Source organism: Chiloscyllium plagiosum, unplaced genomic scaffold (genome assembly GCF_037043375.1).
Source record: "Chiloscyllium plagiosum isolate Xiang-an unplaced genomic scaffold, Cpla_swu_hap1 HiC_scaffold_23, whole genome shotgun sequence".
Taxonomy (NCBI): Eukaryota; Metazoa; Chordata; class Chondrichthyes; order Orectolobiformes; family Hemiscylliidae; genus Chiloscyllium; species Chiloscyllium plagiosum.
This window is the reverse complement of record NW_028270161.1, coordinates 26,170,692-26,190,940: the sequence shown is the minus strand read 5'-3', so window position 1 is coordinate 26,190,940 and position 20,249 is coordinate 26,170,692. Positions and strand designations below refer to the sequence as shown.

Genomic DNA, 20,249 nt, shown 5'->3' with positions numbered 1-20,249 from the left:
TGATCTTAACAATTAACAATTTGTTTCCAACATATTGCTGTAGCACGTGAGGGTATGCATCATACTTCAAAACATTGCTCATATCGATTATAACTGAAACTGCAAATCATAACTCCCAAACTAAAATGAAGTGTTGCTTTGCTCAACAATACACAGAAAAACTGACGAATCAACAATCAGAAACCAATCCTCATGACAGTGGTGGAAGTTGGTATAATTACAACATTTAAAAGGCATCTGGATGGGTATATGAACAAGAAGGGTTTGAGGGATATGGGCCAAACGCTAGCAAATGGGACTAGGTCAGATTAGGTCTGATTCGCGTGGACTCTATGTATGACTCTATGACTTTGCTTGATGAATGTTAACAAACTTAGGTCTTCTTTAGAAAGGACAGTTGCATTTGAGACTTTCTCCTGTCAGGAAGTACCAATGCACTTCAGATAGCAAAAATGGAAAAGGTTGAACTTCTTTTCTTGATACCGGAGTTTCATGTTTCACAGACATCCAGAGAAGTATTGAGAACACAAGTCTTATAAGTCATTGGCTTGGTCCTAAGGATCAGCTTGATGTTTTGCCATATGCGTGCTGAAAGTCAGTCAAAGATGATAGCTGTTTTCCCCATGTGTCATCAAGGGACCGACTGTTACTATGTACTGAGGTAACAGAATTTGCTAACCATTTCCATTGGGAAGTTATCAATCACAGATAGAAATGACCATGATTCTCTTGATCCTTAGGGAGAACAAATTTATAGGCATGGGAGAGACAGTTATAGCAGAGTTACCATGTGTGTTACCAGCATAGCATAATAAGTATGTAGCAGCTCTTCAGTCAAGATGTAATGTCTGATCAAAATGTAATGTGTTTTTGTCTTTGCTCTCAATCTTAATAGATTGGAAAGCTTGCTTTCACAGCTTATATGCAAGTTGATTGCTCCCATATCTGCAAAGATTAGGAGCAAGAAGAAGAAAATACCAAGGAGAATGTGGACTAAGAAACAGTACTCTATTCCACTCTTCATTCTGTACTTTTCAGAAGTGGAGCCATCAATCCACACAGTGAAGCGCATGTTGTCAAGAAAAGAGCAAATTAAATTAATATGGTGGACAGCCAATTTTCCCAAAAAATTTTGTAAAGTTCATTTCTGGTGACAGCATTGAATGTCTTGGTGGGACTTTTGAAAATATCGCAAAGAGCATACCTTGTTCTCAACACTGCTCTTGTAGCTGGCATCTGGAGAATGTCATATCCCCAGTAGGTCTTCGGCACAAAAAATTACACTGTGCTTCCATGCATGTAGATGGAGTCTTCTAAGTATGACCATAGCCAAGGTCTTCTCTGTGACGCAAAGGAATGAGATATACTGTAGTTGTTGCAGTCTTCTCCATCACCTTTGCTTTTGAATAGTGTGATGACTTTTGCATCATGTATCTCCTTTGGAATGAAGCCGACTTCCCAGCAGAGGAGGAGATTATAAACATTTTGGCAACAGATGGGACTTTGTGTTTGAACAATTCAGCTCGGATACCATCCTTACTTGGATTTGTCTGCTCAGCAGTCTGTGGCCTTTGGGTTCAAATGATGAGGGTTTTTCATCAAACTCGAACAGAAAACGGCAGAGGAATGTCTGTTTCACAGAATGCACTTTACTGTAGTGTTCAGTCCTTTGTGATATCGGTTTACTTCTGCTGGTGAGTACTTCACTTTCTGCGTTTTTCAGAGGCAAATTTGGTGTCAGCAGGGCATTTCCTCCAGATGCCTTTATACACAGATCATGGATTTTCATTGTCACAAACCGTTTTTATAGATTTTAATAGATGCACCATAGAAAGCATTCTATCTCGATGTGTCATGGCTTGGTATAGCAACTGCTCTGCCTAGGATTCTAAGAAACTGCTGACAGTTATGAACATAGTCCAGTCCATCATGCAAGCCAATCTTCTATCTACTGATTCCACATATACTTCTCACTGCCTCAGAAAGGCAGCCAATATAATCAAAGAACCCTCCCATCCCAGTTATAATCTCTTCCAACATCTTCTATTGGGCAGAAGATACGAAAGTTTAAGCACACGAACACAGATTCAAATCAGCTTCATCCCCACCCCTGGTTATTAAACTTCTGAATGGACCTTCCAAATTTTAAATTTAATGTTGATGTCACTCTTTGTGCACCTTCTCGGCAGCCTTTACATTGTATTCCTTGCTCTTTTATTTCCCTACGCATTTTGTACTGTACTTGGCTGCTGGAGCTGTACAGTGTTTCAGTTGTTAGGTTTTGGCTGTGCATAATAGACAATTGATTTGTTGCATCAATGACAAATATCAGCTCAGCCAACTTTGTCTCAGCCAAATCGGTCCTTGCTGAGTGTACCACTTTGACCATACGATGCCTCCACTGTATCATAGTGTTTCAGCTGAGTGACTTCCAAACTTCATTGAAACTAGCATCAGCATTTTCAGCTAAAGCTTTGGTAGGTGGAGTCATTCTAATGACAGTGAAATATTCTGGTATTTGACACTATTACTTGAGCAAAGGATTTTGATGCATGATGGGACATCGTGCTTGGAACACTGAAACTTTCCAGGGTCACCTCTGCCCAACTACGCTACAAGCCATCCCAAAATGTACAAAGTACTAATTAGATCACCAAAATGATCAATTTGCCTGAAAAAGAGAAAGTGTCAGTGTCACAACTTGCACTGTGGAAGTGTAACAACCCACATTTTTCTTCATTAGGATTATAAACTAAATTGAATTTGTATTGGTATATAAATGATTTTCAAGGGTTTGTAATTCAAATATCAAGAGCTGCATAGTTTTGAACTGTACAATACAATGTTACTTTCGAAGCAGTGATGGGGTTGAATTTAAAACTGAGTGGTTTTTAAGTTAAGGAAATACTGCCTGATAACAGCCCTCTGTTTTAGCTGCAGTGTGTTAAAAGCTCTAAGTCTCAGTTCAGCAAAGAGGAGGAAAACATCTATAGACTCCAAACAAAAAGCATTCATTTCTCCTTCTCTCTCACTTTCTATGTGGGAAAAAGTCTGAACAACTAAAAAGTTTAAAATAAATAACTTTGACAAGAAAAGACCGAGTTCCACCTGATCAGCTACTGAACCGAAGAACAACCATCATCTCACAGACAACAGTATCAACTCAGCCTTGAAATCTGAACTTGAAATTTTCAACGTTTTGTTTACTTTGTCTTTTTTTTAAATCAATAATATCTGTATTAAAATATTTGTTTATTGTTGATCTATTCATGAGTGTGTGTGTATGTTGTGGGGGGTTTTTGAAGGGGTACAGTTTAAGTTGCATAACAGTTGATTAGAAATTATTTATTCTCATTGCTTTTTGTTAAAGCCAAGTACGTTAAAAAAATTGTTACTTCTCTGCTGCTGACAAAAGCTAGTGCTAACTGGTTTTGTCCTGAACAGTGATTCATCAGACAATTTGGTCATTTTGGTGATCTAATTGAGATTTTATATATTTTGGCTTGGGTCGTGGAAGAGTGGGACACTATTATTGCTGCATTCTTCCCAGTTAAGTACAGGTGTGAAACACACTCTGATACACTGTGGTGATGTCTGCCCTGACAAAAATCGCCGATGATTCAGAGTTAAGGCAGAGCACTAAGTTCAAGAAAACATCTGCCATCCTTGATGTTTCCCATCATGACAACAGAAGTATGAATCAGTATCTGCCCTAACATGATTACTGAAGTCATGCAAGATGAGTAGTCTTTCACAATTTGCAACGTTCATCAAAATGTTACCTGGGGAGTCACAGAAATGCTTTTTGTCTGAGATACTAGTATGCAGAATTGTTGTGTAGCTGCATATGATGTTGACTGTACCTCCATCAGATGACAACTGTAGAGAGATGAAGTACATCAAATTTGCGATTAGGAACTCAACTACCAACCAGCTCCTCACCGTGAAGCCTACATTATATGCTCATCATTATCATTAGTACCCTTTCCATATCACTGGGAGCAATGATTAGCCTTATGAACAGAGCTTGTGATAGTTAAGTGGCAATGTTGACTTGAAGTTTGTAAGCTAACAATCAATCAGATCTGTCTTGCAAAGTGTAGAACGTGAGTCATGATTCCTGGAAGGAATCCTCACATTCCAGTTTCCAAGCTGAAATGTTACCTTTCTTTGTTTCCTGCATAGTCCAGGCGTGATTTTAGGAAGTACAGACTTGCCTTTATCCGTATCCTCCCTCAACTTTGTAGGATGGTTTCCAGAGGAAGGATGAAAACAGAACCATCTGGGTCATAGTCATTTGCAAGACTTGTTGGAAGCTGCAAGCTTGAGCAGAGCAGCAACTACCTAAGCGATTCCACTCCACATTTTGTGTCAGACTTACATACTTTAACAATAACATCAAAAGGTTACTGGCAATATTGAAAGGCATTAACACAAAATGTGTTTTTTTAAGATTGCCAACTTGTAGCTCAAAGTCCTGCAGGGGTTGGCGCTGGGGTCTCAGCTAAAGTACTTACAATCAATATTAACAACTTGTATGAAGGGATTGAGTGCATTGTATTTGTTGATGATACATAGAGTCATAGAGATGTACAGCATGGAAACATGCTGACCAGATATCCTAACCTAACCCAGTCCCATTTGGCCCATATCCCTCTAAATCCTTCCCATTCATATAGCCATCCAGATGCCTTTTAAGTGTTGTAATTGTACCAGCCTCCACCACTTCCTCTGGCAGCTCATTCCACACACATACCACCCTCTGCATGAAAACAATGCCCCTTAGGACCCTTTTATATCTTTCCCCTCTCACCCTAAACCTATGCCCTCTAGTTCTGGACTCCCTGACCCCAGGGAAAAGACTTTGTCTATTTATCCTATCTATGCCCCTCATGATTTTATAAACCTCTAGGAAAAGCAGCCCCAACCTATTCAGCCTCTCCTAATAGCTCAAATCCTCCACCCCTGGCAACATCCTTGTAAATCTTTTCTGAACCCTTTCAAGCTTCACAACATCCTTCCAATAGGAAGGAGACCAGAACTGCACGTAATATTCCAAAAGTGGCCTAACCAACATCCTGTACAGCCGCAACATGACTTCCCAACTCCTGTATTCAATACTCTGATCAATAAAGGAAAGCAGCCCAAACGCCTTCTTCACTATCCTATCTACCTACGACTCCACTTTCAAAGAGCTATGAACCTGCACTCCAAGGTCTCTTTGTTTAACAACACTCCCTAGGACCTTACCATTAAGTGTATAATTCCTTCTAAGATTTGCTTTCACCAAATGCAGTACCTCACATTTATCTGAATCAAACTCCAGCTGCCACTCCTCAGCCCATTGGCCCATCTTATCAAGAGTCGTTGTAATCTGAGGTAACCTTCTTCGCTGTCCACTACACCTTCAATTTTGGTGTCATCTGCAAACTTAGTAACTATACCTCCTATGTTCATATCAAAATCATTTATATAAATGACAAAAAGTAGTGGACCCAGCCCCAATCCTTGTGGCATTCCAGTCTGAAAAACAACCCTCCACCACCACCCTCTGTCTTCTACCTTTGAGCCAGTCCTGTATCCAATGGCTAGTTCTCCCTGTATTCCATGAGATCTAACCTGCTAACCAGTCTCCCATGGGGAACCTTGTTGAACGTCTTACTGAAGTCCACATAGATCACATCCACTGCTCTGCCCTTATCAATCCCCTTTGTTACTTATTCAAAAAACTTGTTCAATCAAGTTTGTGAGACATGATTTCCTACGCACAAAGCCATGTTGACTATCTCTAATCAGTCCTTGCCTGTCCCTCAGGATTCCCTCCAGCAACTTGCCCACCACCGACGTCAGGCTCATTGGTCTAGTTTCCTGGCTTGTCCTTACCACCTTATGTAGGAAAGCAAGTTGCGAGGAAAATAGAAAAAGAGTCTTCAGCTAAATGAATGGGCAAATAAAATGTCAGGTGGATTGTACCATAGGAAAATGAGAAGTTATTCATTTGGGCATGATAACAGAAAAGCAGAATACTATTTAAGTGGAGAGAGATTACAAAATTCTGTACTAGTGGGATTTGCATGACCTTGTACATGACTCTCAAAACATTGCCATATAGGTACAGCAAGTAATTAGGAAAACAATTCTAATGTTGGCCTATAAGGCTAAAGATATTAAGAAAGGAGATCTTGCTACAATTATATAGGGGACTGATCAAAATGCACCTGAAGTAAGAGTCCAGTTTTGGCCTCCTTACTTAAACAAAATATACTTACATCAGAAACAGTTTAAAGAAGTTAAATTAAACTAATTCTTGGGATGAAGAGGTTGCTTTATGAAGAAAGGTGAGTAGGCTGGGTCTATACTCATTGGAGTTCACAACAATTAGAAGTGATCTTGGTGAAACAAACCATTCTGAGGGAGGTTGACGGGGAGTACTGTCAAGATGTTTTTTCTGGTGTGGGAAGCTACAACTTGGGAGGTGGGGGAGGGGGGTCACCGTTTAAGAGTTATTTAGCTATAAGAAGGAATTTCTTTTTCAGGGACCATTAGTCCTTGAAATTTTCTTCCACATAGCAGTGGAGTTAGACAGATTTCTGACTGAGAGAAGTGGTAAGAATGCTATGGAGGACAGACAGGGGAGTAGAATTAAAGCCATTATCAGATCCATCATGGTTTCACTGAATGGTAAAGCAGATTTGAACTGCCAGATGACCTAATCCTACTCCTATTTCTTATGGTGTTAATAAAGCAGTTCACAAGTCTGCCACCACAAGTTAACCCTCTTCAAAAATAAAACACACCTCAACATTAAACCAACTCAGTGAGCCTCATCAAAGCTTTAAAAGCCTCCAAAAAGATGCCACCACAGCAGTAATTCCCCAACACTCCTTCAATAAACCTCTCACCATAGCTCTAAATCCTGTACCATTAAATCCCCATATGAAGGCAATCAAATAAACACCACAGCACAGCAGTCAATTCCACTAAATCCCTTCACCACAGTACTAAATTTCCTACCCACCACTGGAAAATACACATAATGATCCCACACTATGACAGCAGAAATCCCCAATTAGCCCTCAATAAGTGCAAAAAGAAAGATTGGAAAACATGCGGCCTCTGGTTAATCAGTGAGTACAGGTAGTTCTTCTATAACACAATGGTTGCGTTATTGGTTATTGTGCAACCTCCATTATAACGCTTTAGAAACAGCGCTTAGAAAGTCTTGGCAATGCAATTTGAGGTATATAATTTTGCAACTTTATTGGGTGTGCCAATTCAAACAAAGTTCGCTGTACCTCGAACACCAAAGGCTCTTATTTCATGACTTAAACTTTTATGAGGTACTTGTCAAATGCTCTCTCAAAGTCCAAATACAGCAGATCTACTGGCTCCCCTCCATCCACTCTGGTTGAGACTTCCTTGAAAAATTCCAATAAATTAATCAGACATGACTTCCCTTTTATGAAGCCATGCTGACTGTTTGATTAGATTATGATTTTCCAAGTGTGCTACTCTTACTTCTTTAACAATGATTACAATACTTTTCCAACAATATGGTTACCCACTTTTTGTCTCCGCTCCTTTATGAATAGGGGTTTCACATTAACAGTTTTCCAATCCTTTGATCCTTTTCCAGAATGCAATCATTTTTGGAAAATTACAACCAATGCATCCACTATCACTGCAGCTACCTCTTCTAGGATCCTAGGATGCAAGACTTCAGGGCCAGGGGACTTATTGCCTTTAGCCTCATTAGTTTGTTTCACACTACTTTATTAGTGACAGTACTCAATTCCTCCTCCCTCATTCTTTAGTACTAATGGGATGCTTTAAGTTTCTTCCACCATAGATACTGATGCAAAATATTTGTTTAACTCTTCTGCCATTTCCTTGTTTTCTATAACTTTGTCCCAAAATTCATTTTCTAAGGCGCCTATGCTCACTTTGACTTCTCGCTTCGTTTTTCATTTTTAAAGAATCTCTTTTCAATCAGTTTTTATATTCCTTGTTATTTGTCCTTGTCATTTATTTTCTCTGTCTTGATTATCTTTTCTGTCCTCCTTTGCTGGAATCTGAACTTATCCCCATTTTCAAGACTATCACGGACTTTGGCCTCCTTCATTCCTCATTCAGCCAGTGACCAAAAACAGATTGCCTGTATATTTATTCATCTAGTGGGACCTTGTGACAAGTACATTGGCTCATATAATTAACTACTCAATAGTGATTGCACTTTAAAAAATAATCCATTGATACAAAGTTTTTCAAGATGCCTTAGGGATATGGCAATGCAAATTTCTTCTTAATCTTAGCCAAGCTACACAAATCTATTTGCTTTAGTTGTAATAACTAAACAAATTCAGCTGGAGAATGCAGTCCATAAACTACATCTGTGGAAACCTTGTAGTTTCAAGTAGTATTTTTCAGAAGATATAAATTATGGTAACCTTTTCCAGGACTGTCATTCATTATATTATCATGGCAATTCTTTTACTCAAATTAATCTGAAACAGCTGTTTTGTAATCATAAAAACACAGCAAACTTTTTTTTTTACAGGCACCTTATGAACAGATGCTCTCGCTAAATCGGCAAAAACTATATCTCTCAAATACCACAAAATTTACCGTATTATTCTATCCAATTATTATGGTTTTAATTTATTTATGTCAAAGTAAACTTGTTGTTCAATTGAATGACCGTGTGTAATATCAATAGTTGATTCAACTTTGAATCAATTTCTTTTCAAATGCCCCAATCCATCCCAATGTCTGAGTAGTCAGTTGAGGGTGCAAGTGAGAAGTTGGTAAGTTTTATTTAAGGCAAAGTTTCATCATTACATAAGTGATTAATGCTGTAAATAGAGTAGAAGTGATGTGTACACCCCCTGCATTACATTTATATTACCTAGTGTGCATTTTTATATTGATTATGTGGACCTCTTGATCAACTGGAATATCTGATCAACTGGAATATCTGATCAACTGGAACGCTCCTGCCTCCAATGGTGTTATTAATAAAAAGATTATGTATTTACAATGAAAGGGAAAGTTTACATTTCTAATCTTCCGCTCTCTTGAAACAGCATCAAGGTGACCTTAAAGCTTTCAGAGTATCTATTTGAGCATTGCTCAGAAGGGCATACTTTGTTGAATTTTTTTTTGTCTTGCACTCATCAAGGAAATTTGCCAGAAATACCAACATAAAGAGAAAACATTTCTGCTGCTTGTTGAAGTGGAGAGTGTTCATTTGTTGGCAGCAGACTCTGACTGGCACCGTTTTCATGGAGAATGTACCAGTTAGTTGATGACTGACAGTTCACTCTAAAGTTTTGTTTCAATTTTAAACCAGGCAAGTTAACACGGATAGGTCAAGGCAATGTCCTGAGAAATTAGCCATAGAATGGCAGTTGCTCATTTAAAATGTACATGCGCCACGCAATTCAACCAAATAGGTGACAGCCAGAGTCCACTGCCAACCAATATGCTCTCTCTTTTCATCCAGTATTAATGCTGCTTTCCCTTTACACTAGTGCTTCTTTTGAAATATCCAGATGGGTATAAGATGAAACATTGATAAAATGCATCTTTTTTAAACAATATTCAAGTTCTGTACTACCAAGCAACTATTACATTTATTTTGTATTGTTCACTAAACATTGTTCTAAATTCTAAAGCATATAGACATACTTTCTAGCACAGATTCAAAAGTAGACTCAAACTAAACAAAGATCAGCCAAAAATGCATTGCATCAAGTCTACACTTAAAGATCAGCTCAGTAGACTGGGGTTTACCTTTACAATAGTCAGCAGGGTCTTCCTGTTCTTCATCATCAGATCCCAAAATTTCCTCCTCAGGTTCTGGAGGAGCATGATCGGGTAGAGGTGGAGGAGGAGGAGGGGGAGGACCTGCAGGAGCTTTCTGTTGAGCCTCTGGCCTTGAGGAAAGAAAAGGAGCAAAATAAGGCAAGACTTTTAAAAGGTTTTGCATGTAAAGTTTCAATTTTTTAACCTATGATTAATAAAGGAACAAACTTCAAAAGGACATAATTCATTTCAATCCCACAGCCTGAATTTTAGCTTCGAAGCAGTCAATTCAAAATTATTTACAAATATAATACTATCTGCATTCACATATAAGAACAGCACAGGGACAAGGATTGGCTGTTCCGAATCCATACCCTAACATGAGTTACCTTCAAGTGAGGACTGTCTATCGGAAAAACACATTTGATAAAATGTTATATCCATTGGCTAGGAAAATTCTATGGTCTTGTGTAGGAAAGAGTACAGAACTAAGGTAGATTATTGACAGAAAGATATGTTTGGACACACGGCAAGAATCAATTCTGGAGATTCAAACTTCTTCAAGAGGTCAATTACAGATACGCTTTCATTGACAATTCAGAGACTTCAATAAAAATTGTAAACTTGTGCAACTTGCACGCAGAAACATTTTAGGCATTTTCCCCTCCTTTGAGAAACTGCAAGAAAGTAGATTTAGAATGCAAGAAAGTGAGTAGGAATCTGTGTGTGATTAAGTAAATGCTGTTGCTATGTGGTAAAATGCATTATTTGGCTATTAAGTCCATCCACACCTCCAGCTCACTGGAGTGTCACCACAGTATCAGCCAAACAAGTGAATGAAATTCTGATGAGGAGATTTGGGAGAAAGCATCACAGCAGTACATTGATACAACATTCAAAGATTCAGAGCTATTGTTTTCTATACCATATGAGCACTAATATATTAAATATCATACTTCAAGAATTCTGACATTGATAGAGGCCTAAAAATATGTTTTGCTGAATCTGTCGTCAATTGCACAAACAGTAATTGTGTCAAGGAGATTTCAAAATTACCAAAGTTTTTGGAAGGAGAGAAGGGAAAAGTGGAAAATGATAGAAAAATTACAGTATTTTCCTTCAGGAGGCATCATCAGATTTGTATATCTGTGGTCTGAAATGTCAATATTGCATTCTATTCTTTGACACTGAAAAAAAATGACAGATGTTTCCAGCTCACAAGGATAGCATTCAGGTATGCCATCGGGATTCCAAATTTTATTAAATAAAAAGTGACTTCAAGGGAGATTCACGACAAGTCCAAATTGAGAAGACAGGTGCATCTAACATTGCTCTCCATAAGACCTTTCTAATTTAGGGCATTCAATTTAAGAAATATGAAATTTGCTATCCTCATCAACCTAACCATTTATAAGTTATACATTTTAACTTCTTAATTCCTATACCAAATTTTACAAAAGCCAAGTATAAAATTTAAATGACAAACTTTAAGCCAAAATATCGACCCCTTTGTAACAGGCATTGTGCTGTCACAGTAATACTGTGTTTAGTAACTGAATTCTGATGCTCCATTGTTATGTAAGTCTGAAGGAAGATGATGAATCTTTCATGGGATAATAAAATAAATGATAAAATGTTCACTTTTGGTACCTACTAGCATCAAATAATCTGGCTTATAACAGCATAAAAAGTGGTTCCCATAGAAACAGATTCTGCATTTATGAACAACTGCTCAGGGAACAATCACCAAATGGTCATCGCTGTTAGTACAGCAGTACAACAAAATATTGTAAATCTAAAAATTTTATGAATCCAGCCACAAAGATCATTTTGATTCTTTTCAAAAATTGAAGTTAATTCATAATATTCATCTCCTCTTTTTGCAAGTGTATTTATCTTCACATTTCATTTTCCAAGAGCTATTTTGCATGACCAGCATACCACAGTACATTAATTCACAAATATTAATTTTACAAAAATATTCCCTGTAAACTACTGACTACAAATATAGTTTTCAATGAAGTAATGTAAAACTGTTCCATATAATTCATCTTTTCACTATGGATTAATCAAAAAAATAGTATATACTATATTGTATTATTGACTGTTTTTTAAACAAATGACTATGGTGTTGTTCATTAAATTTTAATATTCACATTACAAACTCATCTGCATCCTTACTTTAAAATCTTTATCACATATTGCACAATCATTTCTCTAAATAATACTCATTATATTCATATTCATTGTTCAGTTAACATAACAAGCAATATCCTTTAATAACTAAAGAGAAAGCCTTGCATCCTATACATCTCTAAAATCGCAGTGTCATGAAGTGCTTTATTGCCAATTAAGAAATTTTATAAAGTAGTCATGGTTATAATGTCGTCAATTTGAAAGCCAACTGTAAAGTCCCACAAAAACTGATCATAATCACAGTGATTTAATTACATTAATGAAGATATACATCATTGCCAGGCTACCAGGAGAACTCACTTGCTCTTCCCTAAAATGTGGAGGTGTCGTGTTGAACTGGGGCAGACAAAGATAAAATCACATCACACCAGGTTATAGTCCAATAGATTTATTTGGAAGTAGCAGCTCCTGGAATACTGCTCTTTTGTCAGGTAGCTAGCGCCCCACCTGACAAAGCAGCATTCTGAAAACTTGTACTTCCAAATAAACCTGTTGGACAGTAACCCGGTTTTGTGTGCTTTTTAACTTTTCCCAAAATAGCACAGCAGAATCATTTACATCCAGCTGGGAGAGTGACAGAGTCATTTTGTCTGAAACATATGATTTCTGACAGTGCAGGAGTCCCTTAGTACTGCCTTGAGTGGCAACATAGATTAAGGACTCAAATCCCATGAATTTGCAACTTTCTGACTCAGAGGCTATAGGTTAGCAATTGAACCACAGTCAACAGAGACAATTAAAACATCCCAAAAAATCACATTGGCTAGTTAATCAATGCAATCCCAGAAATTGAGATATTTATGTATATTTTTCTGATTCTCAAATCTGTGACAATTGGGTATTAAAATACAAAATGTAATGTGGCATACTTAGGGCAGAATCTGGTTATTGATCACTCAGCTTTCTTCTGATCTGTAACAAATGGAGATACTGAGCAAAGGTTGCATCATGTTCAGAAATGGTCAAGCAAATTTAATGTTTGACAATTAGGTTCATATGAACCTGCAATAAGTTAATCCAAGTGTTAAGATAATAGAAATCTTGCTTAAATTCAGATGCATGGAAAACAGAAGCACTGATTTTATTTTGCATGACAACATTTTGAACAGATCACAGGGAATAGTTAGACTGAATATTGCAGGTGAATGTAGGGGAATGGGTCTGGGTGGGTTGCGCTTCGGCAGGTCGGTGTGGACTTGTTGGGCCGAAGGGCCTGTTTCCACATTGTAAGTAATCTACTCTAAGCTAATCTAATCTAAATATTTGAGATTGCTGGTGCCTGCCAAGTCCCTGACAGCTAGCTGGAGAACAGTAGAATGACCTAAAGACTGGCAATGAAGTAATTTTTAACAGACAAAGAAATGTGTATAAAAATTAGTGATATGTTCCATGAAATGCCCATCTTCATTAGGAGACAGCAAAACTCTAAGCTCTCAGGTTTGCTTTAATATCTACTAATTGAGGTATTGTTGTAGAAAAATGCTGAAATATTCAGTCTAACTATTCCCTATGATCTGTTCAAAATGTTGTCATGCAAAATAAAATCAGTGCTTCTGTTTTCCATGCATCTGAATTTAAAGAAGATTTCTATTATCTTAACACTTGGATTCACTTATTACAGGTTCATATGAACCTAACTGTCAAACATTAAATTTGTTCTTTAAAACAATTTGTTTACTTTTGTCTGAATGTTCTGAATAACGGATAATCGGACAAAACATTTAAATATTACTTTAAAAAGTGAATCTGCAATATTTATGCACATGAAAATACATGTGCTGAGATATTACATAAAGCCACAAGCATAAATTAAGATGCTGCATGCAGCTACATCTCCCAGAGAATTAGTACTTGAATGAATCTTGTGAATTACCTCAGTGTCTTACGCCTACAGCTACATTCTTGGAACAAAATGGATTTGTACTGTACCAAATATTTCTGTAATGAACCTTCCTTAAATATTTGGACAAGACATTGTAACCAATTTAGTCATCTCACAAACTACTGATATGGATTACAAATCTAGCACAGTAATACATTGACAAGCCTAAACAAACTGCATTACATTTCTTGACCATTAATATTCCCAACAACTGTCTCTCTCTCTCCCTTTGGATAAGGGTGTTGCCTTTGCAGTTTCCCAATCCTCTGGGATTTTTCTTAAATCTAAGGATTCTTGGAAGATTTCTACGAAGGCATCTACTGTATCTGTAGCTATTTCTTTTAAAATCTTAGGGTGGAACCCATCAGGTCCAGCAGAATTATCAGCCTTTAGCTCCACTAGTTTGGCTCAGACCTTTTTTCAAGTGATAGTTATGTTTATTTTCTCTCCCCTCCCTACTTGTGGGAACCTTGATTATTTATTCTTTTTGGAATCCTAATCAAAATGAGGCAAGTGAATCCATCTTATGCTTTTACATTGCAGTAACAAATTTTCAAAAATTTTTAAATTTTCATTTGCAGTACTTCACTTGAAAGCTGAGTCATATTTTTAGTGGAATAATGAAACAGGATTAGAATTAGATTCTACACATGTAGTAAAACATATGAAACAATTTGAGATCAAGAAGTGATATGTACCGCTTTAGCTCCAATGAACCACAGCCTAACAATGACCTAGAAGTTAAAACTAAAGTAGCTAACTCAACACACTGACCCTGACTGTTGCTAATGCAAGTACTGTCGTCATGTCAAGCTGAGCTACAAATCTTCTCAAAACTCGCTAAGATGCAAAGTACTCAAATGACAGCTTAGTCAAACCTCTTCCTCATATTTTCAGTCCCTGTTTAGCCCCATTGCTCCTTTTAACATCTTATTACTATGCATACTTCTTGTGAATATACTTCAACAAGACTTTCCCGTCTCCCCATTTATATTATCCCAGTTTAGTGTGCAACTATTGATGTATTTTTTCTGAAGAATATTGATACATTAGAAGGATGAAAGTTATGCTGGGATATTATACTCAAAGTTATTAAGATTCAAGGAGCCTGACTGCTTTTCATTGAAGAAATATTGACTTGTGACTAAAAGGATTGAGAATTTTCTAAATTACTCCTATGTCATTTATACTTGCTTGTTACTTAACAGGAGGGCTGGGTGAGAGTACACCAGAATTTTCTTTTTATAATCATCACAGAATCTCCCAACCCATTAGAAAAGGCATATGTGTACAAAGTCACATCTCATCTCCTCTTTGTATGATTTGAAGGGAAAAAAAAACATGATTTATTATCAACAATTCAGTAGTTTATGTAAAACACACCATTCTTCCCATCATTCCTCACACTTAAACATTTTCAGCTTGGAAGAATCCTACTCTGAAATATTGGACAGACAACCTTCAAACTGGAATTAGAACACATTCATTTTTAAAGCAGAGGCAACACACCATATCCATTGATAATGAGTTTGCAAGTTATGTTTTTCCTTTTTTTTGCATGTGTTCCTCATCTCCAAAAATCCTGTGGATTTACATTATGCTGTCCTCATATCTCTTAATGAACAAACACTCAAATTCAACTAACTTTGATTTCGCCTAATTTCAGTCTCTCCTGTCATCCCTTGAACCCTTCATATAAAACATTTACCTATAATTCATTCAACCTTTCTATTTTACTTAGCCTTGCTATTCCCATTATTTCAATCACAAAAAAAAGGCTCAGATAATCAGCTGTTCACTGGAATTTGGGACTGTTTCCAAGGACTAGTATAGGTCCATGCGATGCCTATGTTAAATATGGAAATAGGTAAACTTAGGAAATTACAGACAATAATCAGTTGTCAGCAAGATGTTATTTTTGTGTGAATGGTTTGGTAGAAGAAAAGCATTAAAAAGTATCTCTGTACAGTTTAAGTGAAAAAAAATGTCCAGTACTGCCAGCTTGACTGATCTTTGTGGTGCTTTTTCCCACCATAGGAAAAAAACCTTGGGTAAATTTTGGTCTTTTTTGAGTTATTCCATGTGCCAGAGAAAAATGCGATAGATTTAACATCAATGTGATTAAAGCAGCTAAAAGCACCAGTATTGAGGCAATAATTATCAAAAACTCTCCATGGGCTAGCCACGTGCTTAGGTTGCCCAAGTTCCAAATCCCAAAGTAAAACTTATTTTTAAACCATGCTCAAGGAAAAGTACTCAAAAGATAGATGATCAAAGAAAGCATTTCAAAGACTCCCCAAAGGCTTCCCTCAGAAAATGCAACATAAATGTCAATGCATGGGAGGTCCTCAGAGAAGAAACTAACTTCAAGGAAACTCCTGTATGAAGGGACACAATACTTTGAGAATGACCATCAAAAAGAGAGATTACGGAGAAAAGAATGTAAACAATCAATGCTAGGGATCACTTCCATCTCCCAGAAACACCTGCCACAAGTAGGGTTGCAGATGCAGTTCTGGATCGGGCTCATCAGCCAAACAAGGATCCACAGAATCCATGACCAACGACACAGACTTTCCTATGGACAGTCACACTCATTAGTGAGTGACTGTCAACAGCAATGTTTATTTAATAATAAATGGTGAAGGCTTAATTTGATAAAGTTGCTTCGCTTCAATGGATCAAAAATAACATTCCAGGGAAACATCCATCATATGTACTGAAGTAAAATTAACTGCTCAACATCTGTAGAAGGCAAGTCTGTTAATTAGGTAGTTAAGGTTATTACAACGAAAAGGGTTAATACAAATCAGTTGTAATGATGGAAAATGCGAATAGTTACACTATAATCATTTCAATTCTAGCATCTGTTTTGTGGCTTTATTCAAAACCAGAATCTTTCTGGTAGCTAAAAGAAGTTGAAACAACAAATGACTTGCGCTAACATACTAATTTTAATACAGTAAGCATTGCCAGACACTGCAGAGATGAAAACAGACAATAAAAAGAAATGCAAGGTTTAACAGAAGATATTAAAAGGCAAGGTCAAAGAAATAGGTTTCAGGCAAAGACATCAGCAGACTACTGTGATTGCTGAAGAAGCAAAGTAGAATAGGGCAGAAAAGAAGATTCAAGTGAAGTCACAAAAGTGGCTTGTGGAAAGGAAAAAATGCATGTTACTGCAACCGGGGAATTGTCTTTTGAAGTAAGGTACATCATTTAAACCACTTCAATAGACAGAGGTAAACAAATAAATAATTGCTAACTGTCACAACCACAGACCAGTTGCATCCTCAGAGTAGTCATTGAACTAAGAATTTAAAAACGTTTGCATGTAGCTCCCTTCTTTATTTTTAAAATAACCAGCAGCACAGTCTTACATTTTAAAGATGGTAGGTTATTTCATTACACAATTATTGTTGAAAGTTGTTTAAAATTTAAAAAGTAATTATTAGCTAAAATACAAATACAAAAAATTCAAGTGAGGATAAAAGTTAAATATAAGCATGGAAAATGAGATCAGTCTTTACTCTCATTGCAGGCCTGGCTTGCTTGAAGATTCTCTTTCTGCAGTGAAAGAGTTGAATACTTAAGTTAGATTCAAGGGTTGTCATGGTTTCTGAAGTTGAGTAGTTGGAAGATTCAGCACAACTGGACTGGTAGTGAGTGAAGGCTTTTTTCACTTCTAAACATTGCAGGTTGTGGCTCTTACCAGCCTGCTTCGCATAACAGTTCTGAACACCTCCCTCAGTTTCCCTGTCAAAAAGCTGCTTAAAATTGATTTTATCATCTGTTCAGGTTACTCTCCTGAGACTTCTGTGCAAAATGGTTATTCAGTGTCAGTTTTTAATGCAGTTTTAACAAAAAAAACTTTAAAATGCCTACTACCCCAAACTATTAAGTCATCCTTCCATTCCAGGTATTGGGTTATTCATGTTTGGAGTACAGGTACTGTCTTTTAGTGGAAGTAATTAACTTTTGAACTTTCTCAACTATTAACTTGAATAGTTATCATTCTATTGGACTTTTGGTGAGATAGGAAGAGCTATTCACAGTTCCAGGAAAGCCAGTGTCAATGAGTTTCTGTTTAGCTTTGAAAATGTTCATTTAAGTTCATGGAATTTCTTCTTGAGCCAAGTCCAGTCTGGTTTCAACTCCAACCTATGACTTCTTGAAGCCATTTTGTAAAACACTGTCTATTTTGAAGACAAATTAGCTTTCTTTACAAAATACATGATGCAGCTACACAATCATGGCATAATCAACAAACTTGAAGATATAATTAAAGGTTACAAATAAGATTTAAATGTCTATAATAATATAAACTTATCTTTTATTTAATCTAGGGTGTTAAATAACTGCAATTTCTAGTCAGCCTTTAGCCATCTAATATGACATATAGATCGCAGTGTGCATTGAATCACTGTCAGGAATACTTCCACACTCTTCTCTACATAAGTTGGCAAAAATCAGAAGTGTTCAGTGGAAAAACCATGTCATTATTAGCATAAGTTTTATATTGCATACTAGCCCATTTCTTTAATTATGTTAACACAAATCAGCAAAAAAATGGACAGTCTTTACCCTTTACACTTAAAAAGGAACAACGCAATCTTGCATGTACCTACATGTATTGCCAATGCCATTTAACACCTTTTCTTGACTGTAACAGAAATAAATACTGATAAAAATATTTTGTAAAAAGCTTTAAAGAATCCAATAATGCCTTTCTTAATGCTGCAGATAGTTTCATTCCTGACGAGAGCAAATTTCCTGTGGCTAATTAAGAACACGAAGCAGACTACAAATTGGAAAGAAAAGAAAAAAAATAAATGGTGTGAACATTAGCGGTACAACAGAAAACTGGGTAGGTTTTAGAATCCAGCAAAGACTGACCAAAACAATAAAAGGGGAAGAGATTGAATTTGAGAGAAAATAGCAAGAAACATTTTTTTCAAAAATGAAGTTTTTTTTGTGAAAGATCTTCTATACCCTGTTTTTTTTTTTAGGGACCATTATTTAGAGTCCTAGAGACGTCCAGACCTTTCAGCCAACTAGATATCCCAACCCAATCTAGTTCTATCTGAAAGCACCCAGCCCATATCCCTCCAAACCCTTCCTATTCATAAACCCATCCAGATGCCTTTTAGAAGATCCTTTCACACTTTGACATACTTTGATGATGTAGGTTACCAACTTATTCCTTTGGAAGCTCCAAAAACAATATATAGTGCAATCCTTCCAGGTTTGGTAATGGTGTTGGCGGTGACAGCAGCAACAATCACTGCTAAAGTACTGTTTGCCACCGTTTAGGAAAAGAATCATAATGGTTGTATGGAATGAACAGACTGATTGAACAGTGTTTCTCAAATGAAGTACAACTTTTAACGACAACATAAATGTATAACCTTATTACAGCAAATTATGTTTAAATTGGCATGAATAATTTCGTAATAGGTCAGATAAAGTCAAAGTTAAGGGATAGTGAATCATATACATATTAACTCCAACAAAATAATATAAGACAAAAGAGCATGGCATCAAAAAATCGATCAGTTAATTACAGCTTGCAATTAGAAACTGCTGTTATACTGGCTCACTAACAGAAACAATAGCCAACAACCATTCTTATTTTATAAAAATCGGCAAATTCAACTGACTTTGACTGTTTGTTATTTAGTTTACTGACAGGCAGCAAAGATTTCCTCAGACACTGATGCACTGCTCCAACACAGGCTTCACAGCTTTCGTATTCAGATTGGAGGACATCTTCAGAGAATCCCTACAGTGCAGAAAGAAGCCATTCAGCCCTCAAGTTTGCACTGACTATCTGAACAGCATCCCACCTAAACACAGTCCCCACCCTATCCCCACGACCCCACATTTACCATGGTTAAGCCACCTTGCCTGCACATCCCTGGACACCATGGGGCAGAGTCAATCCATCCAACCTGCACATCTTTGGACTGGTCATCTCAACAAGCAAGCCCTTTCTAGACACACTCATTCCATCATACATTAAGAATCCCTTGTGAAATAAAGTTGTGTGTTCCTCCAAATCTCAAATCTTCCAAAGCACCTCTACAATGGTGGCAAATCCCAGGATCTATACAGAATCTGCCCGAGCTTCCAAAACTCCACATAATTATTGTTAAACCATAGAAAGTTTATCCCAAAGCTACATTTCCCAAGCATTTCTGCCAATGCTGGAAAACTCAACAACCCTCATCAGTCTTAGCAAAGCCCAAGCTCTCATCTCTCTGCAGTACCCAAGGAACAGGGTTGCCAACAGTGCCCCTAAAAGCCTGGACAACCATCAACCCTCAAACTAATACTACAACAAGCTTGGTCCTGATTTTCAATCTGG

The 20,249-nt window shown here is 37.0% G+C and overlaps 1 protein-coding gene across 6 annotated transcripts in view; it reads right to left on the bottom strand.

Annotated features, from left to right (window-relative positions):
- The window catches only part of srpk2 (SRSF protein kinase 2), a 217,367-nt gene that overhangs the window by 111,384 nt on the left and 85,734 nt on the right, over window positions 1-20,249 (bottom strand). For all 6 annotated transcript variants that reach the window (XM_043713864.2, XM_087999496.1, XM_087999498.1 and 3 more), the window contains one exon: window positions 9,793-9,935. In XM_043713864.2, coding sequence (XP_043569799.2) covers window positions 9,793-9,935 — 143 coding nt within the window. The remainder of the gene's footprint in view (window positions 1-9,792; window positions 9,936-20,249) is intronic.